Genomic DNA, 26,995 nt, shown 5'->3' on the forward strand with positions numbered 1-26,995 from the left:
CACTCCCTTAACAAACGTCTGAACCTCAGGCAGTGAAGCCAGTTCTTTTTGAAAGAAAATGGATAGGGCCGAAATCTGGACCTTTATGGACCCCAATTTTAGGCCCATAGTCACCCCTGACTGTAGGAAGTGCAGGGATCGACCCAGCTGGAATTCCTCTGTAGGGGCCGTCCTGGCCTCACACCAAGCAACATATTTTCACCATATACGGTGATAATGCTTTGCTGTCACGTCCTTCCTAGCCTTTATCAGCGTAGGAATAACTTCATCCGGAATGCCTTTTTCCACTAGGATCCGGCGTTCAACCGCCATGCCGTCAAACGCAGCCGCGGTAAGTCTTGGAACAGACAGGGCCCTTGTTGCAGCAGGTCCTGTCTGAGAGGCAGAGGCCATGGGTCCTCTGTGCGCATTTCTAGCAGTTCCAGGTACCAAGTCCTTCTTGGCCAATCCGGAACAATGAGTATTGTTCTTATTCCTCTCTTTCTTACTATTCTCAGTACCTTGGGTATGAGAGGAAGAGGAGGAAACACATATACCGACTGGTACACCCACGGTGTCACTAGGGCATCCACAGCTATCGCCTGAGGGTCCCTTGACCTGGCGCAATATCTTTTTAGCTTTTTGTTGAGGCGGGACGCCATCATGTCCACCTGTGGCAGTTCCCATCGCTTTGCAATCTGTGTGAAGACTTCTTGATGAAGTCCCCACTCTCCCGGGTGGAGGTCGTGTCTGCTGAGGAAGTCTGCTTCCCAGTTGTCCACTCCCGGAATGAACACTGCTGACAGTGCTTGCACGTGATTCTCCGCCCACCGAAGAATCTTTGTGGCTTCCGCCATTGCCATCCTGCTTCTTGTGCCGCCCTGGCGGTTTACATGGGCGACCGCCGTGATGTTGTCTGACTGAATCAGCACTGGCCGGTTTCGAAGCAGGGGCTCTGCTTGACTCAGGGCGTTGTAAATAGCCCTTAGTTCCAGTATATTTATGTGTAGAGAAGTCTCCAGACTTGACCACAGCCCTTGGAAGTTTCTTCCCTGAGTGACTGCCCCCCATCCTCGGAGGCTTGCATCCGTGGTCACCAGGACCCAGTCCTGTATGCCGAACCTGCGGCCCTCGAGAAGGTGAGCACTCTGCAGCCACCACAGAAGAGACACCATGGCCCTTGGGGACAGGGTGATCAGCCGATGCATCTGAAGATGCGATCCGGACCACTTGTCCAACAGATCCCACTGAAAGATCCTTGCATGGAACCTGCCGAAGGGAATGGCTTCGTATAAGCCACCATCTTTCCCAGGACTTGCGTGCAGTGATGCACCGATACCTGTTTTGGTTTCAGGAGGTCCCTGACCAGAGATGCTAATTCCTGGGCCTTCTCCACCGGGAGAAACACCTTCTTCTGTTCTGTGTCCAGAATCATGCCCAGGAAAAGCAGACGCGTCGTAGGAATCAGCTGCGACTTTGGAACATTCAGAATCCAGCCGTGCTGTTGCAACACTTCCTGAGAGAGTGCTACGCTGATCAACAACTGCTCTCTGGACCTCGCCTTTATGAGGAGATCGTCCAAGTACGGGATAACTATAACTCCCTTCTTCCGAAGGAGTATCATCATTTCGGCCATTACCTTGGTAAATATCCTCGGTGCTGTGGACAGGCCAAACGGCAACGTCTGGAACTGGTAATGACAGTCCTGTACCACAAATCTGAGGTACTCCTGGTGAGGTGGGTAAATGGGGACATGCAAGTAAGCATCTTTGATGTCCAGCGACACCATAAAATCCCCCTCTTCCAGGCTTGCAATAACCGCTCTGAGCGATACCATTTTGAACTTGAATTTCTTTATATAAGTGTTCAAGGATTTTTAATTCAGAATGGGTCTCACCGAACCGTCCGGTTTCGGTACCACAAACATTGTGGAATAGTAACCCCTTCCCTGTTGAAGGAGGAGGACCCTGATAATCACTTGCTGGAGGTACAGCTTGTGAATTGCCGCCAGTACTACCTCCCTTTCCATGGGGGAAGCTGGCAAGGCTGATTTGAGGTAACGGCGGGGGGGAGTCGCTTCGAATTCCAGCTTGTATCCCTGAGATACAATTTGTACAGCCCAGAGATCCACCTGTGAGCGAACCCACTGGTTGCTGAAGTTTCGGAGACGCGCCCCCACCGCACCTGGCTCCGCCTGTGGAGCCCCAATGTCATGCGGTGGACTTAGTGGAAGCAGGGGAGGACTTTTGTTCCTGGGAACTGGCTGCATGGTGCAGCTTCTTACCTCTGCCCCTGCCTCTGGCAAGAAAGGATGCGCCCCTGACCCTCTTGCCTTTCTGAGAACGAAAGGACTGCATTTGATAATACGGTGCTTTCTTAGGCTGTGAGGAAACCTGAGGCAAGAAAGTCGACTTTCCAGCTGTCGCTGTGGACACGAGGTCCGATAGACCGTCCCCAAACAATTCCTCACCCTTATAAGGCAAAACCTCCATGTGTTTTTTAGAATCAGCATCTCCTGTCCATTGCCGAGTCCATAAGACCCTCCTGGCAGAAATGGACATAGCATTAATTCTAGAGCCCAGCAGGCAAATGTCCCTCTGAGCATCCCGCATATATAAGACAACGTCTTTTATATGGCCCAGGGTTAGCAAAACAGTATCCCTGTCGAGAAAATCTATGTCGTCTGACAGAGTATCTGTCCATGCTGCTACAGCACTACACATCCAGGCTGAAGCAATAGCAGGTCTCAGTAGAGTACCAGAGTGTGTATACACTGACTTCAGGATAGCTTCCTGCTTTCTATCCGCAGGCTCCTTTAGGGCGGCCGTATCCTGAGACGGCAGGGCCACCTTTTTAGATAAGCGTGTCAGCGCCTTGTCCACCCTAGGGGATGTTTCCCAACGTAACCTGTCCGTTGGCGGGAAAGGGTACGCCATCAGTAACCTCTTAGAAATCACTAGTTTCTTATCAGGGGAACTCCACGCTTCTTCACATAATTAATTTAATTCATCAGATGGGGGAAAAGTCACTGGCTGCTTTTTCTCCCCAAACATATAAACCCTCTTGGTATTAACAGGGTTAATCTCAGAAGTGTGTAATACATCTTTCATTGCAATAATCATGTATCGGATGGCCTTGGTAATTTTAGACTGTAAATGTGCCTCATCATCGTCGACACTTGAGTCGGACTCCGTGTCGACATCTGTGTCAACCATCTGAGATAGAGGGCGTTTATGAGCCCCTGACGGTTTGAGTCGCCTGGGCAGGCGCGGGCTGAGACCCCGGCTGTCCCAAGGCTGCAGCGTCATCAAACCTTTTATGTAAGGAGCTTACATTGTCGTTTAAGACCTTCCACATATCCATCCAATCAGGTGTCGGCCCCGACGGGGGCGACACCACACTTATCTGCCCTTGCTCCGCCTCCACGTAACCCTCCTCATCAAACATGTCGACACAGCCATACCGACACACCCCCTCTCTTTTTTACCCTTCTTGTACCTGGATACTGCAGGGGAGAGCCTGGGGAGCTGCTTCCAGCGGAGCTGTGAAGAGAAAATGGCGCTGGTGTGCTGAGGAAGAAGGCCCCGCCCCCTCAGTGGCGGGCTTCTGTCCCACTTTCTGTGTAAAAAATGGCGGGGTTTTTTACATATATACAGTGCCAGACTGTATATATGTATTTCTATTCCCAAAATGTACTTCAATTGCTGCCCAGGGCGCCCCCCCCCCCTGCCCTGCAGTGACCGGAGTGTGTAAGTGTGCTGGGAGCAATGGCGCACAGCTGCTGTGCGCTACCTAAAATAAAGACAGGAGTCTTCTGCCGCCGATTTCGTCGTCTTCAAGCTTCTGTTCTTCTGGCTCTGTGAGGGGGACGGCGGCGCGGCTCCGGGAACGGACGATCGAGGACAGGTGCCTGTGTTCGAACCCTCTGGAGCTAATGGTGTCCAGTAGCCTAAGAAGCACAAGCTAGCAGCAAGCAGGTAGGTTTGCTTCTCTCCACTTAGTCCCACGTAGCAGTGAGTCTGTTGCCAGCAGAAGCTCACTGAAAATAAAAAACCTAATAATACTTTCTTTACTAGTAAGCTCAGGAGAGCCCACTAGGAGCACCCAGCTCTGGCCGGGCACAGATTCTAACTGAGGTCTGGAGGAGGGGCATAGAGGGAGGAGCCAGTGCACACCAGATAGTACCTAATCTTTTTCCTGCGGAGCCCGTCTATTCCCCATGGTCCTTATGGAGTTCCCAGCATCCACTAGGACGTCAGAGAAAACATAGTAAGACTATAAAAATAAAATAACAAAAGCTTCAGGCTGCTTTATTAACAGCAGCCCAGTGACCATGGTCCGGCTCCTGCCGCACCAAACAAAAAACTGATTTGACTGAGTCAGTGGGCGGGATTATATGGTGAAGCCCCGATGTATCCTGGGAGGCCAGAAAGCTTGTGACCGTTTGGTGCCATTTCCGCTGTCGCTCTGACATATCCCAATGTTATCCTGTGGAACCAGCCAGAGAAATCCACTTTTTTCTGATTTATACCGTACTATTGGGAGTCATTGTGTGGAAAGTGACACAGGAGGACAACGCAGGAGTGGAGACCCCTAAAGATTCCTTGCAGTGAATGTAGGGCTTATTGTCAAGGTAAGCCGGGTACTGAGGGGTTCCTAACTGCCAGTCCCGAGACAAACCATTTGAACATATGAAGTTTTAAAGATACCTTTATGGGAACGCATTTTTTTTTTTTAAACAGGTCAGTTCTCCGGTGGTACCACTTATAAACATATAGAGAAACTTTCCCATTAATGCATATACTTTCCCTTTGAGGACCACAGTGACATATGGATCGGAAGTCTATGTAGCGGCACTTGGAGATCGCCTTATTGTTTTTTATTGAGACCAATCTGCCCACATGGTTACTACGTCTTTCCCTGTATTCAGTAGGACATACTAAGCTGCACTGCTTGTTTAACTATCTGTAACAATTATCTGGAGATTAATTCACCTGTGTGGCTTCTATGCTTCTCTTTTCCCTTAATGGGGCATATGAAGCTGTATTGCTGGTATGCAGTTATATTCGCGACTGTCAGGAACCCGGTGGTCGAAAACCCAACAGCCGGCCAAAAAACCCTCTTGGGTGGTGGTCAACGCCACCACCCGAGTGGGAATAGAACCTTGTGGCGACCGGTCACCACCGGGCCCGAAGTGCTGCAAGTCTGCGAGTGGATGCGCTGCGCTCGAGGTTGGGCGACTGTCGGGATTCCTGCATCGGTATTTTGACCACCAGGATCCCATACTGATCCTGTATTGCCTGTATAACTACCTTGTGACAATTTCATATGCACTTGACGCTGTAATTATCAATATGATGTGTATTATTAAGAGCACTATTTTCCAAATACTTTTAATCTTAACCTTTTGTTAACTACTGCTGCTTTGTATATCTGTAGTACAGTTTATCTGAACCTTGCCAGTCTCTGTACTGTCTGGCATACAGCAAGATTTCCGTCTATGATTTAATTACATTGCAGTGAATATTAACAACCAACAATTTCTGATACTGGGTGACTTTGGAAACACAATTGGTTGGTCCACATACTTTTACAATTTGTCTCTTTACTTGTGGACTCTCAAAGTGAAACATGAATTACATGTAAAGTATTTCAGTATAAAGTGAAAAAATAGGACACGTGCAATGTGGTAATAAACTACTTACATTTGTCTTACAATAAAGGCAAGTAAACTTTTATAAGTTGGTACTGCAAACATTCTATTTGGGGTTTCTTCCTCCGTTTTTTAAAAAAAAATTCACGATATATTAAAAGTTACGTTTTAAATCTTCTTTTTCTCCATATTCGTATTGTTTTTTTCTTACTCAGGGGAGCACCACCAACCATTGTAAAAAAAACAAACACATATGGGGTCGGATGCAATGCCACCCTAGTTCGGCGGCCGTGCAAGATGCCAGCCGAACTCGGACATTTTTTTTAAAGTGGCAATCCCTTACAAGGCAAAACCATGCCTTGTAAGTGATTGCCCCTTTAAAAAAAAATACATCAGAGTTTGGCCAGCATTCTGCATGGGATCTCCCTTGTAAATCCCTTGGTAGTTGGTTATTTCACACGTAAGCATTAATTCAGACCTGATCGCTTGGCTGCATTTTCGTTAGATCAGGTCTAAACTGCGCATGCACCGCAATGCGCAGACGCGTCGCACGGGTACAAAGCGGATCACCGCTCAGTGATGGAATTGTGTGAAGAGTCCATTCGCACGGCCGATCGCAAGGAGATTGACAGGAAGAAGCCGTTTGTGGGTGGCAACTGACCGTTTCCTGGGAGTGGTTGGAAAAACGCAGGCGTGTCTAAGCGTTTGCAGGGAGGGTTCCGGACGTCAATTTTCGGTCCTGTACAGGCTGATGTGATCGCAGCAGCTGAGTAAGTCCTGGGCTTCTCAGAGACTACACAAGATCTGTTTGTACAGCTCTGTTACATGCGTTTGGCACACTTGCACAGCTAAAATACACTCCCCCTGTAGGCGGCGACTCTCTGATCGCAGCAGTGCAAAAATGCCTGCTAGCGATCAGGTCTGAATTAGGCCCCCTGTGTCTATTACCATTGCACTTCACCATTATTACTTATTCTCGTGTAGGTAGGGATCTAGTGCAACTACTCAAAGGCATGTGTTCGTCTGTTTAACTTGACTGCAGCAACGATGAGGAAGGACATCTGTACCATGGTGTATGGAGTCACTTAGATGATCTAGGGGAAGGAACATGTAATGGAGATGGATCATGTCACTGTCACATCATTAACATGAAGGATAGGTAGCAAAAAATAGTAATAAAATGCCATGGTTATAAGAACTGCACTTTTACTCTGTGAAATGTTTTAATTGGGTAGAGATAATAAGAATTTACTTACCGATAATTCTATTTCTCGGAGTCCGTAGTGGATGCTGGGGTTCCTGAAAGGACCATGGGGAATAGCGGCTCCGCAGGAGACAGGGCACAAAAGTAAAGCTTTCCGATCAGGTGGTGTGCACTGGCTCCTCCCCCTATGACCCTCCTCCAAGCCAGTTAGGTACTGTGCCCGGACGAGCGTACACAATAAGGGAGGAATTTTGAATCCCGGGTAAGACTCATACCAGCCACACCAATCACACCGTACAACTTGTGATCTAAACCCAGTTAACAGTATGATAACAGCGGAGCCTCTGAAAAGATGGCTCACAACAATAATAACCCGATTTTTGTAACTATGTACAAGTATTGCAGATAATCCGCACTTGGGATGGGCGCCCAGCATCCACTACGGACTCCGAGAAATAGAATTATCGGTAAGTAAATTCTTATTTTCTCTATCGTCCTAGTGGATGCTGGGGTTCCTGAAAGGACCATGGGGATTATACCAAAGCTCCCAAACGGGCGGGAGAGTGCGGATGACTCTGCAGCACCGAATGAGAGAACTCCAGGTCCTCCTTAGCCAGGGTATCAAATTTGTAGAATTTAGCAAACGTGTTTGCCCCTGACCAAGTAGCTGCTCGGCAAAGTTGTAAAGCCGAGACCCCTCGGGCAGCCGCCCAAGATGAGCCCACCTTCCTTGTGGAATGGGCATTTACATATTTTGGCTGTGGCAGGCCTGCCACAGAATGTGCAAGCTGAATTGTATTACACATCCAACTAGCAATAGTCTGCTTAGAAGCAAGAGCACCCAGTTTGTTGGGTGCATACAGGATAACAGCAAGTCAGTTTTCCTGACTCCAGCCGTCCTGGAACATATTTTCAGGGCCCTGACAACATCTAGCAACTTGGAGTCCTCCAAGTCCCTAGTAGGTGCAAGGCACCACAATAAGCTGGTTCAGGTGAAACACTGACACCACCTTTAGGGAGAGAACTGGGGACGAGTCCGCAGCTCTGCCCTGTCCGAATGGACAAACAGATATGGGCTTTTTTGAGAAAAAACCACCAATTTGACACTCGCCTGGTCCAGGCCAGGGCCAAGAGCATGGTCACTTTTCATGTGAGATGCTTCAAATCCACAGATTTGACTGGTTTTAAACCAATGTGATTTGAGGAATCCCAGAACTACGTTGAGATCCCACAGTGCCACTGGAGGCACAAAAGGGGGTTGTATATGCAATACTCCCTTGACAAACTTCTGGACTTCAGGAACTGAAGCCAATTCTTTCTGGAAGAAAATCGACAGGGCCGAAATTTGAACCTTAATGGACCCCAATTTGAGGCCCATAGACACTCCTGTTTGCAGGAAATGCAGGAAACGACCGAGTTGAAATTTCTTTGTGGGGCCTTCCTGGCCTCACACCACGCAACATATTTTCGCCACATGTGGTGATAATGTTGTGCGGTCACCTCCTTTCTGGCTTTGACCAGGGTAGGAATGACCTCTTCCGGAATGCCTTTTTCCCTTAGGATCCGGCTTTCCACCGCCATGCCGACAAACGCAGCTGCGGTAAGTCTTGGAAGAGACATGGTACTTGCTGAAGCAAGTCCCTTCTTAGCGGCAGAGGCCATAAGACCTCTGTAAGCATCTCTTGAAGTTCCGGGTACCAAGTCCTTCTTGGCCAATCCGGAGCCATGAGTATAGTTCTTACTCCTCTACGTCTTATAATTCTCAGCACCTTAGGTATGAGAAGCAGAGGAGGGAACACATACACCGACTGGTACACCCACGGTGTTACCAGAACGTCCACAGCTATTGCCTGAGGGTCTCTTGACCTGGCGCAATACCTGTCCCGTTTTTTGTTCAGACGGGACGCCATCATGTCCACCTTTGGTATTTCCCAACGGTTTACAATCATGTGGAAAAAACTTCCCGATGAAGTTTCCACTCTCCCGGGTGGAGGTCGTGCCTGCTGAGGAAGTCTGCTTCCCAGTTTCCATTCCCGGGATGAAACACTGCTGACAGTGCTATCACATGATTTTCCGCCCAGCGAAAAGTCCTTGCAGTTTTTGCCATTGCCCTCCTGCTTCTTGTGTCGCCCTGTCTGTTTACGTGGGCGACTGCCGTGATGTTTTTCCCACTGGATCAATACCGGCTGACCTTGAAGCAGAGGTCTTGCTAAGCTTAGAGCATTATAAATTTACCCTTAGCTCCAGTATATTTATGTGGAGAAAAGTCTCCAGACTTGATCACACTCCCTGGAAATTTTTTCCTTGTGTGACTGCTCCCCAGCCTCTCGGGCTGGGCTCCGTGGTCACCAGCATCCAATCCTGAATGCCGAATCTGCGGCCCTCTAGAAGATGAGCACTCTATAACCACCACAGGAGAGACACCCTTGTCCTTGGATATAGGGTTATCCGCTGATGCATCTGAAGATGCGATCCGGACCATTTGTCCAGCAGATCCCACTGAAAAGTTCTTGCGTGAAATCTGCCGAATGGAATTGCTTCGTAGGAAACCACCATTTTTACCAGGACCCTTGTGCAATGATGCACTGTTTTTAGGAGGTTCCTGACTAGCTCGGATAACTCCCTGGCTTTCTCTTCCGGGAGAAACACCTTTTTCTGGACTGTGTCCAGAATCATCCCTAGGCACAGCAGACGTGTCGTCGGGATCAGCTGCGATTTTGGAATATTTAGAATCCACCCGTGCTGTTGTAGCAGTATCCGAGATAGTGCTACTCCGACCTCCAACTGTTCCCTGGACTATGCCCTTATCAGGAGATCGTCCAAGTACGGGATAATTAAGACGCCTTTTCTTCGAAGAAGAATCATCATTTCGGCCATTACCTTGGTAAAGACCCGGGGTGCCGTGGACAATCCAAACGGCAGCGTCTGAAACTGATAGTGACAGTTCTGCACCACGAACCTGAGGTACCCTTAGTGAGAAGGGCAAATTTGGGACATAGAGGTAAGCATCCCTGATGTCCCGGGACACTATATAGTCCCCTTCTTCCTGGTTCGTTATCACTGCTCTGAGTGACTCCATCTTGATTTGAACCTTTGTAAGTGTTCAAAAAAAATTTTTTAGAATAAGTCTCACCTAGCCTTCTGGCTTCAGTACCACAATATAGTGTGGAATAATACCCCTTTTCTTGTAGTAGGAGGGGTAATTTAATTATCACCTGCTGGGAATACAGCTTGTGAATTTTTTCCCATACTGCCTCCTTGTCGGAGGGAGACCTTGGTAAAGCAGACTTCAGGAGCCTGCGAAGGGGAAACGTCTCGACATTCCAATCTGTACCCCTGGGATACTACTTGTAGGATCCAGGGGTCCTGTACGGTCTCAGCGCCATGCTGAGAACTTGTCAGAAGCGGTGGAAACGCTTCTGTTCCTGGGAATGGGCTGCCTGCTGCAGTCTTCTTCCCTTTCCTCTATCCCTGGGCAGATATGATCTTATAGGGACGAAAGGACGGAGGCTGAAAAGACGGTGTCTTTTTCTGCAGAGATGTGACTTAGGGTAAAAACGGCGGATTTTCCAGCAGTTGCCGTGGCCACCAGGTCCGATGGACCGACCCCAAATAACTCCTCTTCCTTTATACGGCAATACACCTTTGTGCCGTTTGGAATCTGCATCACCTGACCACTGTCGTGTCCATAACATCTTCTGGCAGATATGGACATCGCATTTACTCTTGATGCCAGAGTGCAAATATCCCTCTGTGCATCTCGCATATATAGAAATGCATCCTTTAAATGCTCTATAGTCAATAAAATACTGTCCCTGTCAAGGGTATCAATATTTTTAGTCAGGGAATCCGACCAAGCCACCCCAGCTCTGCACATCCAGGCTGAGGCGATCGCTGGTCGCAGTATAACACCAGTATGTGTGTATATACTTTTTATGATATTTTCCAGCCTCCTGTCAGCTGGTCCTTGAGGACGGCCCTATCTATAGACGGTACCGCCACTTGTTTTGATAAGCGTGTGAGCGCCTTATCCACCCTAAGGGGTGTTTCCCAACGCGCCCTAACTTCTGGCGGGAAAGGGTATACCGCCCATAATTTTCTATCGGGGGGAACCCACGCATCATCACACACTTTATTTAATTTATCTGATTCAGGAAAAACTACGGTAGTTTTTTCACATCCCACATAATACCCTCTTTTGTGGTACTTGTAGTATCAGAAATATGTAACACCTCCTTCATTGCCTTTAACGTGTGGCCCTAATAAGGAATACGTTTGTTTATTCACCGTCGACACTGGATTCAGTGTCCCTGTCTGTGTCTGTGTCGACCGACTAAAGTAAACGGGCGTTTTAAAAACCCCTGACGGTGTTTTTGAGACGTCTGGACCGGTACTAATTGTTTGTCGGCCGTCTCATGTCGTCAACCGACCTTGCAGCGTGTTGACATTATCACGTAATTCCCTAAATAAGCCTCCATTCCGGTGTCGACTCCCTAGAGAGTGACATCACCATTACAGGCAATTGCTCCGCCTCCTCACCAACATCGTCCTCATACATGTCGACACACACGTACCGACACACAGCACACACACAGGGAATGCTCTGATAGAGGACAGGACCCACTAGCCCTTTGGAGAGACAGAGGGAGAGTTTACCAGCACACACCAAAAACGCTATAATTATATAGGGACAACCTTATATAAGTGTTTTCCCTTATAGCATCTTTTTTATATATTTTTAACGCCAAATTAGTGCCCCCCCTCTCTGTTTTAACCCTGTTTCTGTAGTGCAGTGCAGGGGAGAGCCTGGGAGCCTTCCCTCCAGCCTTTCTGTGAGGGAAAATGGCGCTGTGTGCTGAGGAGATAGGCCCCGCCCCTTTTTCGGCGGCCTCGTCTCCCGCTCTTAACGGATTCTGGCAGGGGTTAAATATCTCCATATAGCCTCCGGAGGCTATATGGGAGGTATTTTTAGCCAAAATAGGTATTCATTTGCCTCCCAGGGCGCCCCCCTCCCAGCGCCCTGCACCCTCAGTGACTGCCGTGTGAAGTGTGCTGAGAGGAAAATGGCGCACAGCTGCAGTGCTGTGCGCTACCTTTAGAAGACTGAGGAGTCTTCTGCCGCCGATTCTGGACCTCTTCTTACTTCAGCATCTGCAAGGGGGCCGGCGGCAAGGCTCCGGTGACCATCCAGGCTGTACCTGTGATCGTCCCTCTGGAGCTGATGTCCAGTAGCCAAGAAGCCAATCCATCCTGCACGCAGGTGAGTTCACTTCTTCTCCCCTAAGTCCCTCGTTGCAGTGATCCTGTTGCCAGCAGGACTCACTGTAAAATAAAAAACCTAAGCTAAACTTTTCTAAGCAGCTCTTTAGGAGAGCCACCTAGATTGCACCCTTCTCGGCCGGGCACAAAAATCTAACTGGCTTGGAGGAGGGTCATAGGGGGAGGAGCCAGTGCACACCACCTGATCGGAAAGCTTTACTTTTGTGCCCTGTCTCCTGCGGAGCCGCTATTCCCCATGGTCCTTTCAGGAACCCCAGCATCCACTAGGACGATAGAGAAATAAAGATTCTTTGAAAACTTAATCTGCAGCCGACTGAAGCTGTGACTGTATTGCGTGCCGGTACAGAGCTTTCTACATATCATTCTCTCAACCAATCCCAACCAGCCTAATTAGTTACATTTCTGTAATAACCAGCAACATGCAAGAGACCATGGAAAGAGCAAAGCTGGGGAGACACCTAAAGTGTTATAGGTCTGGTGGGAACAAAAACCTGATAATTTATGGGAGCAAAATGACAATTAACCAAACGCTGGCAAATGGACAAAAATGACTGTTAAGAAAAAAAAAAAATTGTCAAAGCAAACGGATTTTACCAATTTATCTGAATGATAATTATCTGTTTTTCAGTGTTTGGGAGCAAATGGCGTATTGTCATTTGCTCCCATACATTGCCAGATTTTTGATCCCACCAGATTGGACCCAGCTTTGAGAAATAGGTGTCAGCATCAGCAGCGGCTCCTACCTTTCTGGAGCAGGAGGGCTGCCGCTGGTGATGCTCCAGGTCTCCGCAACCTTCTCCATGCCGCCGCCCGGTTCCCAGCGCCTGCACTATATAGTTCACAGACACCAGGACCCAGCCCATGTACAGTATCAGTGACTGTATTGCGCATGGGCAAAACCACAGCCTTTATGGACTGCTTCAGCTGCAGCCCATAAAAGCTGGCTAGGGCTGACGAGGCAGGAAGCCAGTTGTTTGCCTAATGCAGCCCGGAGGGAGGAAACAGCTCCCAATGGGACTGCCCTGTATGTCTGTAACTGGCAGGTAGGACTTCAAATAGGAAGTCACTGCCAGCCATAGTGAAGCCAGTGCAATCTCGCGTACTGGATCTAGCTTCACTGACAGTGAGCTGAGGTGGCAGATTTTAGCTGTGGGTGGCTGCAGTCCTGCAGCCCATAGGTAAAAACCGCCACTGGTCAGCACGGTAAAGGATGAAGGGAGGGCTAAAGGACACTAACCTGGAAATCAGACAACACCAATAAAAACAAAGAGGTACACAGTATTTCTTCTTGATTTGTACATTATGCCAGTTGTTGAGTATAGTGTATGATAGCTTTATTAGATTTCATTAATGCTCATAGGAACTAAAATATAGAATTTATTTGTGCGTTTCTTTGCAGCACCTGCTCTAGAACCTACAGATAGAAATATTCTAGATAAAGAGGTGAGCAGGCTGTATTATAGTCACTCTGCTAGGACATGAACTACATAGGCTAGGTAGTAAAACTATATGTGCAATAGCTGTAGCTTCATATAAATATATTTCCATAAACTGTGTGCAATATTGTACCAGCCTTTGTGACTGAACTCTTGTAATACAGCCCTGTATAGGGCGTACATATTGCAGCGCTTCCCAGTGGTTGTTACACATTCTGTTTCTGTCACTTTCAAGGTTTTGGGACAGACGTGAATATTCTCAGCCCATGCATTGACTTAATCTCTTGTTGTAGAGCCTAAAAAGGAAGAGAATGGGGATTGAGAGAGACCACACAACACAGAAATATACGTTATGGTAAGAACTTACCGTTGATAACGGTATTTCTCCTAAGTCCACAGGATCCACAGAATAACAATGGGATATGATAAAGCGACAGCGGATTTGCACCAATCGGTCAAAGCTTTTCCGGCCTCCCAGCATGCATCGAGCCCGTCCATATATACATGCTCAGGCAAATCAGTTGTATTCCAAAGCTCAAGGCAGGACCATCATAGATAGCCCTAATCAGGCGATAAGAACACACATGCACACCCACCCATACAAGAAGGAAGAGGTTAGTGAGTAAAAAGATCCTCACATCAGGTGCGTCAGGGTGGGATCTCTGTGGACTTAGGAGAAATACCGTTATTAGCGGTAAGTTCTTACCATAACATATATTTCTCCGGCAGGGTCCACAGGTTATCCACAGGAAAACAATGGGATTTCCCAAAGCAATTTAGTGGTGGGGACGCTCCTGATTGGACAGGAGAATCCTTTGCCCGAATTCAGCGTCATCAGAGGCAAAGGTATCCAAGGCATAATGTCTAATTAATGTGTTAATGGAAGACCATGTGGCTGCCTTACATATCTGTTCTGCTGAAGCACCACGTTGTGCTGCCCATGATGGACCTACCTTACGAGTAGAGTGAGCAGAGACATTAGCCGGAACAGGGAGATCAGCCTGAGAATATGCTTCTGAAATAGTCATCCGAAGCCATCTTGCCAGTGTCTGCTTATCAGCAGGCCATCCTCTCTTGTGAAATCCGTAGAGAATGAAGAGAGAATCTGTCTTTCTGATGGCACGGGTACGATACACGTAGATCCTTAATGCACGGACCTAGTCCAGCGATGCATCTCCCGCAGAAAGGCCCGGTACCTGGAAAGCCGGGACTACAATTTCTTCATTAAGGTGGAATTTAGACACCACCTTCGGAAGATACCCAGATCTAGTTCTGAGAACTTCTTTATCTGGATAAAAAAAAAAAATCAGAATTGGGGAACAACATGATACTGCCCCTAACTCTGATACTCTTCTAGCTGACGCCATAGCCAGTAGAAAGAGAACTTTAGCTGTCAACCATTTAAGATCCAAATGGTGCAACTTGAAGGGCTTTCAGGACTAGACTTAAGTACCAAGGCACTGTAGGAGGAACAAAAGAAGGTTGAATGCGCAGCATTCCCTGGTAAAAAGTACGCACATCCTGTAAATTGGCAATTTTCTTTTGGAACCATAGTCAATGCTGACACTTGCACTCTCAAGGAAGCCACCTTCAAACCTGTATCCATTCCTGCCTGAAGGAATGCTAAGACCCTGGAAACTCTGAAAGACTTGGGGTCCGTTTTCCGTTCACTGCACCAATGAATATAGGTTTGCCATATTCTGTGATAAATGCTGAGGAAGGTTTTCTTGCTCTGAGCATAGTTTGAATTACCTGTTGTGAGAATCCTCTTGACTTCAGGATAGAGGTTTCAAGAGCCATGCCGTCAAAGACAGTCGATCCAGATGTCTGTGATAACAAGAACCGTTCATCAGTAGATCTGGACGTTGAGGGAGCAGAAGTGTAACATCCATCGACATCCTCTGCAGATCTGTGTGCCAATGTCTTTTGGGCCAAGCTGGAGCCATTCGTATCACGGCACCATTCCCTTGCTTTATCTTTCTCACCACCCTGGGTGCTTGGAGGAAACACATAAGCCAGATGAAAAGTCCCATCTCACCGACAGGGCATCCACAAAGATCGCACTGGGATCCTTTGTTCTTGACCCGTATGCGAGAACTTTGTTGTTCAGACGGGACGCCATGAGATCTATCTCTGGCAACCCCCACTTGTCTACTAGAGTCTGGAAGACCTCCGGGTGTAGCGACCATTCGCTTGCCTGAATGGCGTGTCGACTGAGAAAGTCCACTTCCCAGCTTAGTACTCCCGGAACGAACACTACGGACAAGGCTGGATGATGAAGTTCTGCCCACGTTAGTATGTGACTTACCTCCATCGCTTTTCGGCTGCGAGTTCCTCCCTGATGGTTGAGGTACGCTACCGTCACCGCATTGTCCGAGTGGATCTGGACTGGTTTTCCCCGAAGAATTTCCTTTGCCTGAATCAGTGCCATGTATATGGCCCGAAGTTTCAATATGTTTATTGGCAGGCAACTTTCTTCCCTGGTCCATTGCCCCTGAAAACACAACCTTCCTGACACTGCTCCCCAGCCCTGGAGACTGGTGTCTGTCGTTAGAATTTCCCAATCTGATATCCAAAGGGGTCTCCCCTTGTCCAGATGGGATGTCTATAGCCACCAGGCTAATGACCTTCTTACTTCTATCGTAAGAGGCATGGTCTGTGTTTTTATCGTCTGATGAAACCCATTCCATTTGGCAAGAATCAGACGCTACAGAGGCCTTGAGTGGAACTGTGCATACTCCACCATGTCGAATGTTGACACCATCAAACCCATCACACGTATTGCTAGGTGAATGGATACCTTTTGACTGTGTAACACGTCCTGAATCCTTGACTGGACCTTGGATATCTTGTTCAGAGGTAAACTTACTCTCTGAAGAACCGAACCCAGTACAGCCCCCAAGTGAGTCAGACGAGTTTGCCTAGTTTATGAGCCACTCGTGGTTCTGCAGACACATTATTGTCTGTCACAGATGACATAAGAGCAAATCCTGCGTCTGTGCCAGGATTAAAAGATTGTCGAGGTATGGAAAAATTCTTATCCCCTGCTGGCGGAGATAAGCTGCCATTACCACCATAATCTTGGTAAATACTCTGGGAGCTGTGGCTAACCCAAAAGGTAGGGCCTGGAACTGAAAAATAAGAATTTACTCACCGGTAATTCTATTTCTCGTAGTCTGTAGTGGATGCTGGGAACTCCGTAAGGACCATGGGGAATAGCGGGCTCCGAAGGAGGCTGGGCACTCTAGAAAGATCTTAGACTACCTGGTGTGCACTGGCTCCTCCCACTATGACCCTCCTCCAAGCCTCAGTTAGGATACTGTGCCCGGACGAGCGTACACAATAAGGAAGGATTTTGAATCCCAGGTAAGACTCATACCAGCCACACCAATCACACCGTACAACTCGTGATATGAAACCCAGTTAACAGTATGAAACAACAGAGCCTCTCAACAGATGGCTCAACAATAACCCGATTTAGTTAACAGTAACTATGTACAAGTATTGCAGATAAACCGCACTTAGGATGGGCGCCCAGCATCCACTACGGACTACGAGAAATAGAATTACCGGTGAGTAAATTCTTATTTTCTCTGACGTCCTAGTGGATGCTGGGAACTCCGTAAGGACCATGGGGATTATACCAAAGCTCCCAAACGGGCGGGAGAGTGCGGATGACTCTGCAACACCGAATGAGAGAACTCCAGGTCGTCCTCAGCCAGGGTATCAAATTTATAGAATTTTGCAAATGTGTTTGCCCCTGACCAAGTAGCAGCTCGGCAAAGTTGTAAAGCCGAGACCCCTCGGGCAGCCGCCCAAGATGAGCCCACCTTCCTTGTGGAATGGGCATTGACAGATTTTGGCTGTGGCAGGCCTGCCACAGAATGTGCAAGCTGAATTGTATTACAAATCCAACGAGCAATAGTCTGCTTAGAAGCAGGAGCACCCAGCTTGTTGGGTGCATATAGGATAAACAGCGAGTCAGATTTTCTGACTCTAGCCGTTCTGGAAACATATATTTTCAGTGCCCTGACAACGTCTAGCAACTTGGAGTCCTCCAAGTCCCTAGTAGCCGCAGGCACCACAATAGGCTGGTTCAGGTGAAACGCCGACACCACCTTTGGGAGAAACTGAGGACGAGTCCTCAATTCTTCCCCATCCACATGGAAAATCAGATAAGGGCTTTTACAGGACAAAGCCGCCAATTCTGATACTCGCCTGGCAGAAGCCAAGGCCAATAACATAACCACCTTCCACGTGAGATATTTCAGATCCACGGTTTTTAGTGGTTCAAACCAATGTGATTTTAAGAAACTCAACACCACGTTGAGATCCCAAGGTGCCACAGGGGGCACAAACGGGGGCTGAATATGCAGCACTCCTTTAACAAATGTCTGAACTTCAGGTACTGAAGCTAGTTCTTTTTGAAAGAAAATCAACAGAGCCGAGATCTGTACCTTAATGGAGCCCAGTTTTAGGCCCATATTTACTCCTGCTTGCAGGAAATGCAGAAATCGACCTAGTTGAAATTCCTCCGTTGGGGCCCCTTCGGCCTCACACCATGCAACATACTTCCGCCATATGCGGTGATAATGAGTTGCTGTGACCTCTTTCCTGGCTTTAATAAGCGTAGGAATGACTTCCTCCGGAATGCCCTTTTCCTTCAGGATCCGGCGTTCAACCGCCATGCCGTCAAACGCAGCCGCGGTAAGTCTTGGAACAGACAGGGCCCCTGCTGTAGCAGGTCTTGTCTGAGCGGCAGAGACCACGGGTCCTCTGAGATCATCTCTTGAAGTTCCGGGTACCACGCTCTTCTTGGCCAATCCGGAACCACGAGAATTGTGTTTACTCCTCGCTTTCTTATTATTCTCAATACCTTTGGTATGAGAGGTAGAGGAGGGAACACATAAACTGACCGGTACACCCACGGTGTCACTGGAGCGTCCACAGCTATCGCCTGAGGGTCTCTTGACCTGGCGCAATACCTCTCTAGTTTTTTGTTTAGGCGGGACGCCATCATGTCCACCTGTGGACGACCCCCTTGATTTACAATCATTTGGAAGACTTCTGGATGAAGTCCCCACTCTCCCGGGTGGAGGTCGTGCCTGCTGAGAAAGTCTGCTTCCCAGTTGTCCACTCCCGGGATGAACACTGCTGACAGTGCTAGTACATGATTCTCCGCCCATCGGAGAATTCCTGTGGCCTCCGCCATTGCCATCCTGCTTCTTGTGCCGCCCTGTCGATTCACATGGGCGACTGCCGTGATGTTGTCTGACTGGATCAGCACCGGCTGGTGTAGGAGCAGGGATTTTGCCTGACTTAGGGCACCGTAAATGGCCCTTAGTTCCAGAATATTTATGTGAAGGGCAGTCTCCTGACTTGACCATAGTCCTTGGAAGTTTCTTCCCTTTGTGACTGCCCCCCAGCCTCGTAGGCTGGCATCCGTGGTCACCAGGACCCAGTCCTGTATGCCGAATCTGCGGCCCTCCAGAAGATGAGCACTCTGCAGCCACCACAGAAGAGAGACCCTGGTTCTTGGGGACAGGGTTATCAAGCGATGCATCTGAAGATGCGATCCGGACCACTTGTCCAACAGGTCCCACTGAAAAATTCTGGCATGGAACCTGCCGAATGGAATTGCTTCGTAAGAAGCTACCATCTTTCCCAGGACCCGCGTGCAGTGATGCACCGATACCTGTTTTGGTTTTAGGAGGTCTCTGACTAGAGAAGACAACTCCCTGGCTTTCTCCTCCAGGAGAAACACTTTTTTCTGGACTGTGTCCAGAATCATTCCCAGGAACATTAGACGTGTCGTGGGGACCAGCTGTGACTTTGGGATATTCAGAATCCAGCCGTGCTGGCGCAGCACTTCCTGAGATAGTGCTACTCCCACTAACAACTATTCCTTGGATCATGCCTTTATTAGGAGATCGTCCAAGTATGGGATAATTAAAACTCCCTTTATTCGAAGGAGTATCATCATTTCCGCCATAACCTTGGTAAATACCCTCGGTGCCGTGGAGAGTCCAAACGGCAGCGTCTGGAATTGGTAATGGCAATCCTGTACCACAAATCTGAGGTACTCCTGGTGAGGATGGTAAATGGGGACATGCAGGTAAGCATCCTTGATGTCCAGGGATACCATGTAATCCCCCTCGTCCAGGCTTGCAATAACCGCCCTGAGCGATTCCATCTTGAACTTGAATTTTTTTATGTATGTGTTCAAGGATTTCAAATTTAAAATGGGTCTCACCGAACCGTCCGGTTTCGGCACCACAAATAGTGTGGAATAGTAACCCCGGCCTTGTTGAAGTAGGGGTACCCTGATTATCACCTGCTGGGAATACAGCTTGTGAATCGCTGCTAGCACCGCCTCCCTGTCTGAGGGAGCAACCGGCAAGGCAGATTTTAGGAACCGGTGGGGTGGAGCCGCCTCGAATTCCAGCTTGTATCCCTGAGATACTATTTGAAGGATCCAGGGATCCACCTGTGAGCGAGCCCACTGATCGCTGAAATTCATGAGGCGGGCCCCCACCGTACCTGGCTCCGCCTGTGGAGCCCCACCGTCATGCGGCGGACTTGGAAGAGGAAGCGGGGGAGGACTTTTGTTCCTGGGAACCTGCTGTTTGCTGCAGCCTTTTTCCCCTACCTCTGCCTCTAGACCGAAAAGACCCTCCTTTTCCCCGCTTGTTTTTCTGGGTCCGACAGGACTGAACCTGATAAAATGGCGCCTTCTTAGGCTGTGAGGGGACATGGGGTAAAAATGCTGACTTCCCAGACGTTGCTGTGGAAACTAGGTCGGAGAGACCATCCCCAAATAATTCCTCCCCTTTATAAGGCAAAACTTCCATGTGCCTTTTGGAATCTGCATCTCCAGTCCACTGGCGAGTCCATAAGCATCTCCTAGCAGAGATGGATAATGCACTTACTTTAGATGCCAGCCGGCAGATTTCCCTCTGTGCATCTCTCATGTAAAAGACTGAGTCTTTGATATGGTCAATTGTTAGCAGAATCGTGTCTCTGTCTAATGTGCCAATATTTTCTGACAGTTTATCTGACCACGCAGCGGCAGCACTGCACATCCATGCTGACGCAATAGCTGGTCTAAGTATAATGCCTGAGTGTGTATATACAGACTTCAGGATCGCCTCCTGCTTTCTATCAGCAGGTTCCTTAAGGGTGGCCGTATCCTGGGACGGTAGTGCCACCTTTTTAGACAAACGTGTGAGCGCTTTATCCACCCTAGGGGGTGTTTCCCAACGTAACCTATCCTCTGGCGGGAAAGGGAACGCCATTAGTATCTTCTTAGGAATTACCAATTTCTTATCAGGGGAAGCCCACGCTTCTTCACACACTTCATTTAATTCATCTGACGGGGGAAAAACTACAGGTAGTTTTTTTCTCCCCAAACATAATACCCTTTTTTGTGGTACCTGGATGTAAATCAGAAATATATAACACCTCTTTCATTGCCTCAATCATGCAGTGAATGGCCTTAACGGGCATTAAATCTGACTCATCGTCGTCGACACTGGTGTCAGTATCCGTGTCGACATCTACTTGTGCCATCTGAGATAGCGGGCGTTTCAGAGCCCCTGATGACTTTTGAGTCACCTGGACAGGCACGAGCTGAAGACTCGGCTGTCCCACAGTCGGCATGTCGTCAAATTTTTTATGTAAGGAGTCTATACGTGCACTCATTTCCTGCCATAAACTCATCCACTCAGGTGTCTGCCCCCCAGGGGGTGACATCCCTGCTAAAGGCATCTGCTCCCCCTCCACATCATTATCCTCCTCAAACATGTCGACACAGCCGTACCGACACACTCCACACACACAGGGAATGCTCAAACAGAGGACAGGACCCACAAAAAGCCCTTTGGGGGGACAGAGTAAGAGTATGCCAGCACACACCAGAGCGCTATATATATACAGGGACTAACTGAGTTATGTCCCTAATAGCTGCTTTTCAATAAAATATATATATACTGCCAAATTTAATGCCCCCCCTCTCTTTTCCCTCTTACTGGTACTGTAGATTGCAGGGAAGAGCCAGGGAGCTTCCTTCCAGCGAAGCTGTGAGGGAAAAATGGCGCCAGTGTGCTGAGGAGATAGTCTCCGCCCCTTTTTCGCGGCCTATTCTCCCGCTTTTTATGGAATTCTGGCAGGGGTATTTACCTCATATATAGCCCCTGGGGCTATATATTGAGGTATTTTAGCCAGCCAAGGTGTTTTTATTGCTGCCTCAGGGCGCCCCCCCCCCAGCGCCCTGCACCCTCAGTGACCGGAGTGTGAAGTGTGTGAGAGGAGCAATGGCGCACAGCTGCAGTGCTGTGCGCTACCTTGGTGAAGACAGAGTCTTCATGCCGCCGATTTTCCGGACCATCTTCTTGCTTCTGGCTCTGTAAGGGGGACGGCGGCGCGGCTCCGGGACCGAACATCAAGGCTGGGCCTGCGGTCGATCCCTCTGGAGCTAATGGTGTCCAGTAGCCTAAGAAGCCCAATCCGGCTGCAAGCAGGCGAGTTCGCTTCTTCTCCCCTTAGTCCCTCGCTGCAGTGAGCCTGTTGCCAGCAGGTCTCACTGAAAATAAAAAAATCTAAGACTATTACTTTCTAAGAGCTCAGGAGAGCCCCTAGTGTGCATCCAACCTCGGCCGGGCACGAAATCTAACTGAGGCTTGGAGGAGGGTCATAGTGGGAGGAGCCAGTGCACACCAGGTAGTCTAAGATCTTTCTAGAGTGCCCAGCCTCCTTCGGAGCCCGCTATTCCCCATGGTCCTTACGGAGTTCCCAGCATCCACTAGGACGTCAGAGAAATGCTGTTGGAGGATAGCGAACCTGAGATAGCACTGATGGGACGGTGCCATAGGAATATGTAGGTAAGCATCCTGTATATCCAGGGATACCATATAATCTCCTGGCTCCATGGCCAAAATGATGGAACCATGTGAAACCGTGGTACCCAAATGTATTTGTTCAGTACTTTGAGATTGAGAATGGGCCGAAAAGACCCATTTGGCTTCTGAACTAAAAACAGGTTGGAGTAAAAACCCTGTCCTCGTTGTGCAGGAGGAACTGGAATGACTACTCCTGAGTGAAGCAATTTCTGAACTGCCTCTAACAAAGCCCTGGCCTTCGTCTCTACCCGAGACAGGCTGGTACAAAAAAACCTGCGAGGAGGGTGCTTCTTGAATGCAAAAGTCTGCTTCTGACTCCAGAATATCTGTCAATTCTTTACCAAAAAGAATATCTCCAGAAAAAAAGGTAACGATTCCAAAACCTTCTTAGATTCTGAATCAGCTTTCCACGTATGTAGCCAAACTGCTCTGCGAGCAGCTATTGTTGAAGCTGATGCTCTGGAGGCAATAGTACCCATATCCAATGCTGCTTCTACCAGGAACATTGCAGCCTGTTTTATATGAGCTATATGGGATTTTTGTTCTCTAGAAGCTATAGAAAAATCCCCCTCCAATGCGTCAGCCCAGGCAGCCACTGCCTTTGCCATCCAAGCTGAAGCCATGGCTGGCCTTATGACTGCCCCAGACAGGGAAAAAATGTTTTTTAGAAAACCATCCACTCTCCTATCCGTGACATTATTTAACAATGTTGAAGGTAAAGGTAATGTAGATTTTCACACTAATCGAATTACATGCGTATCTACTTTAGGAGCCACCTCCCTTTATAAACAATCCCCAGCTGGAAGAGGATAATTGGAATTCCATTTCTTAGGAATTCTAAACTTCTTACTGGGCATACCCCAAGCCTCTTCCATAATTTTCGTCCGCTGATCTGACCCTGGAAACTCAGACTTAACTGTTTTGGGACGTTTAAACACAGGTGCCTTGGTTTTTAACACAGGCTCTGCTGAATCCTCTAAGGATAGAATGGCTTTCATTGCTTTAATTAACTCAGCTATATCCACTGAGCTGAGACCTTCCTCCTCCACTTCGTATGCCGAAGTAGAATTAATTGAGCTTTCATCTTCCGATGAATCCTCAATCTGAATCGTGTGTAGCCTGTGAGGGTGAAATTTACTTACCACCGGTTTATTAGCTTGTTTCTTTTGAGAAGCTGCTGCTGGAAGTGATACACCATAGGTGGGGAGCTGCATGTAAGGGTTAATAGTGTAACCTATCCCAGGTACAGGAGTTGGAGGAATTATCCGTTCGGCTATACTGGATAAAGTCTGTGCAAACACAGCCCAAGGTGGATCCATTTGCACCTGAATATGCCTTGTATTTTTCATTAACCCCTGATGAAAGCTAAAACAATTTGCACACAAACCATCCTGAACCAGATCCTGAGAGGATAACACAGTTTTGCAAGACAAACATGATATGAGTGTTGGTGTTGCTGTGAGTGTACCTTCCTCACCTTTGCCGCTCTTAAACATGATAAATAATCAACACTTCCACAGTGTACTACACAATTTGTAACTGCAATCAAAGTGATATACAATTCGACCCTACCGATGTACCAGCATTGAGGATCGGAATAAACAAACTGACAAAAAATAGGATTTTAATACCTACTGGTAAATCCTTTTCTCTTAGTCCGTAGAGGATGCTGGGGTCACTTCAAGAACCATGGGGTATAGACGGGATCCGCAGGAGACATGGGCACTTTAAGACTTTCAAAGGGGTGTGAACTGGCTCCTCCCTCTATGCCCCTCCTCCAGACTCCAGTTATAGGAACTGTGCCAAGGGAGACTGACATTTCGAGGAAAAGGATTTATTTTTAAACTAAGGTGAGATACATACCAGCTCACACCTCAAGCACTCCGTACAACATGGCATTTAACACAACGCAAGTCAACGGCATGAACAACATCAGCAACAGGCTGACTGTAAACGTAACACAACATGTGTGCAACCACAACTAATAACTGCAGATACAGTACACACTGGGACGGGCGCCCAGCATCCTCTACGGACTAAGAGAAAAGGATTTACCGGTAGGTATTAAAATCCTATTTTCTCATACATCCTAGAGGATGCTGGGGTCACTTCAAGAACCATGGGGTTTATACCAAAGCTCTAGAACGGGCGGGAGAGTGCGGATGACCCTGCAGCACCGATTGACCAAACATGAGGTCCTCATCAGCCAGGGTATCAAACTTGTAGAACTTCGCAAAGGTGTTTGAACCCGACCAAGTAGCCACTCAGCAAAGCTGTAATGCAGAGACCCCCCGGGCAGCCGCCCAGGATGAGCCCACCTTTCTGGTAGAATGGGCCTTCACCGATTTCGGTAACGGCAATCCAGCCGTAGAACGAGCCTGCTGAATCGTATGACAGATCCAGCGCGCAATAGTCTGCTTGGAAGCAGGAGCCCCAATTTTATTGTGAGCATACAGGACAAACAGAGCCTCCGTTTTCCTAAACTGAGCCGTTCTGGCCACATACATTTTCAAAGCTCTGACTACGTCGAGAAACTTCGATTCCAGCAAGGTGTCAGTAGCCACTGGCACCACAATAGGTTGGTTCAAGTGGAATGACGAAAACCACTTTCGGCAGAAATTGCTGACGAGTCCTCAACTCTGCTCTATCTTCATGGAAGATCAAATAAGGGCTCTTGTGAGACAAGGCCGCCAATTCAGATACCCGCCTGGCGGATGCCAAGGCCAACAGCGTGACCACTTTCCAAGTGAGGAATTTCAACTCCATCTTTTGTAAAGGTTCAAACCAATGAGATTGAAGGAATTGCAACACCACGTTAAGATCCCACGGTGCCACAGGGGGCACAAAGGGAGGTTGGATGTGCAACACGCCTTACACAAAAGTCTGAACTTCTGGAAGGGAGGCCAATTGTTTTTGGAAGAAAACCGATAAGGCTGAAATTTGTACTTTAATGGAGCCCAACTTTAGGCCCGCATCCACACCGGCTTGTAGAAAATGGAGAAAACGTCCTAACTGAAATTCTTCCGTAGGAGCCTTCTTGGATTCACACCAAGGCACGTATTTTCTCCAAATACGGTGGTAATGTTTAGATGTTACTCCTTTCCTGGCCTGAATAAGAGTGGGGATGACTTCCTTTGGAATACCCTTTTGGGCTAGGATCCGTCTTTCAACCTCCAAGCCGTCAAACAAAGTCACGGTAAGTCTTGGAACACGCACGGCCCCTGCTGCAACAGATCCTCTCGTAGAGGAAGGGCCCAGGGATCTCCTATGAGTAATTCCTGAAGATCCGGATACCAAGCCCTCCTTGGCCAGTCTGGAACAATGAGGATCACTTGAACCTTTGTTCTTCTTGTGATCTTTATCACTTTTGGAACGAGTGGAAGTGGAGGAAACACGTACACCAACTGAAACACCCACGGTGTCACCAGGGCATCCACTGCCATTGCTTGAGGGTCTCTCGACCTGGAACAATATCTCTGAAGTTTCTTGTTGAGGCGAGACGCCATCATGTCTATTTGAGGAATTCCCCAAAGACTTCTCACTTCTGCAAAGACCTCCTGATGAAGACCCCACTCTCACGGATGGAGATCGTGTCTGCTGAGGAAGTCTGCTTCCCAGTTGTCCACTCCGGGAATGAAGATCGCTGACAGAGCGCTTGTATGCCTTTCCGCCCAGCAGAGAACCTTTGTGGCCTCTGCCATTGCCGCTCTGCTCTTTGTTCCGCCCTGGCGGTTTATGTACGCTACTGCTATGTTGTCCGACTGAATCAAGACGGGCCGATAGCGAAGATGTTTTGCTTGCAGAAGGCCGTTGTAAATGGCCCTTAGCTCCAGAACGTTTATGTGTAGACAAATTTACTGGCTTGACCATCTTCCCTGGAAGCTTACCCCGTGTGTGACTGCTCCCCAGCCTCGGAGACTCGCATCCGTGGTCACTAAGATCCAGTCCTGGATCCCGAACAGGCATCCTTCTAGGAGGTGAGAGCTGTGCAGCCACCACAGGAGTGAGATTCTGGTCTTGGAAGGCAGGATTATCCTTCGGTACACGTGCAGATGGGACCCGGACCACTTGTCCAACAGGTCCCACTGAAACACTCTGGCATGGAATCTGCCAAACTGAATGGCCTCATAGGCCGCCACCATCTTCCCCAGCAACAGAGTGCATTGATGGATCGATACTCTTGCTGGTTTCAGAATTTGTTTGACCAGGTTCTGAATTTCCAGCGCCTTTTCTACTGGAAGAAAAACTCTGTAATTCTGTGTCCAGAATCATTCCCAAAAACGACAGCCGTTTCGTCGGAACCAACTGTGATTTTGGCAAGTTTAGGAGCCAACCATGTTGCTGCAGAATTGTCAGGGAGAGCGTAATGTTCCACAGTAATTGGTCCTTGGATCTCGCCTTTAATCAGGAGATAGTCCAAGTACGGGATAATTGTGACTCCTTGCTTGCGCAGGAGAACCATCATTTCGGCCATTACTTTGGTGAAAATCCTCAGAGCCGTGGACAGACCAAACGGCAACGTCTGAAATTGGTAATGACAATCCTA

The 26,995-nt window shown here is 48.3% G+C and overlaps 2 protein-coding genes across 3 annotated transcripts in view; one reads left to right on the plus strand and one right to left on the minus strand.

The window, feature by feature from the left end:
* MOB1A (MOB kinase activator 1A) overlaps positions 1-26,995 on the plus strand; it is a 340,751-nt gene that overhangs the window by 142,051 nt on the left and 171,705 nt on the right. The gene's annotated exons all lie outside the window — the stretch shown is intronic.
* BOLA3 (bolA family member 3) overlaps positions 13,398-26,995 on the minus strand; it is a 63,075-nt gene continuing 49,477 nt past the window's right edge. The window contains exon 4 of the mRNA XM_063932114.1: positions 13,398-13,848. Within this exon, the coding sequence (XP_063788184.1) occupies positions 13,783-13,848 (66 nt within the window). The 3' untranslated portion in view covers positions 13,398-13,782. The remainder of the gene's footprint in view (positions 13,849-26,995) is intronic.

Source organism: Pseudophryne corroboree, chromosome 6 (genome assembly GCF_028390025.1).
Source record: "Pseudophryne corroboree isolate aPseCor3 chromosome 6, aPseCor3.hap2, whole genome shotgun sequence".
NCBI lineage: Eukaryota > Metazoa > Chordata > Amphibia > Anura > Myobatrachidae > Pseudophryne > Pseudophryne corroboree.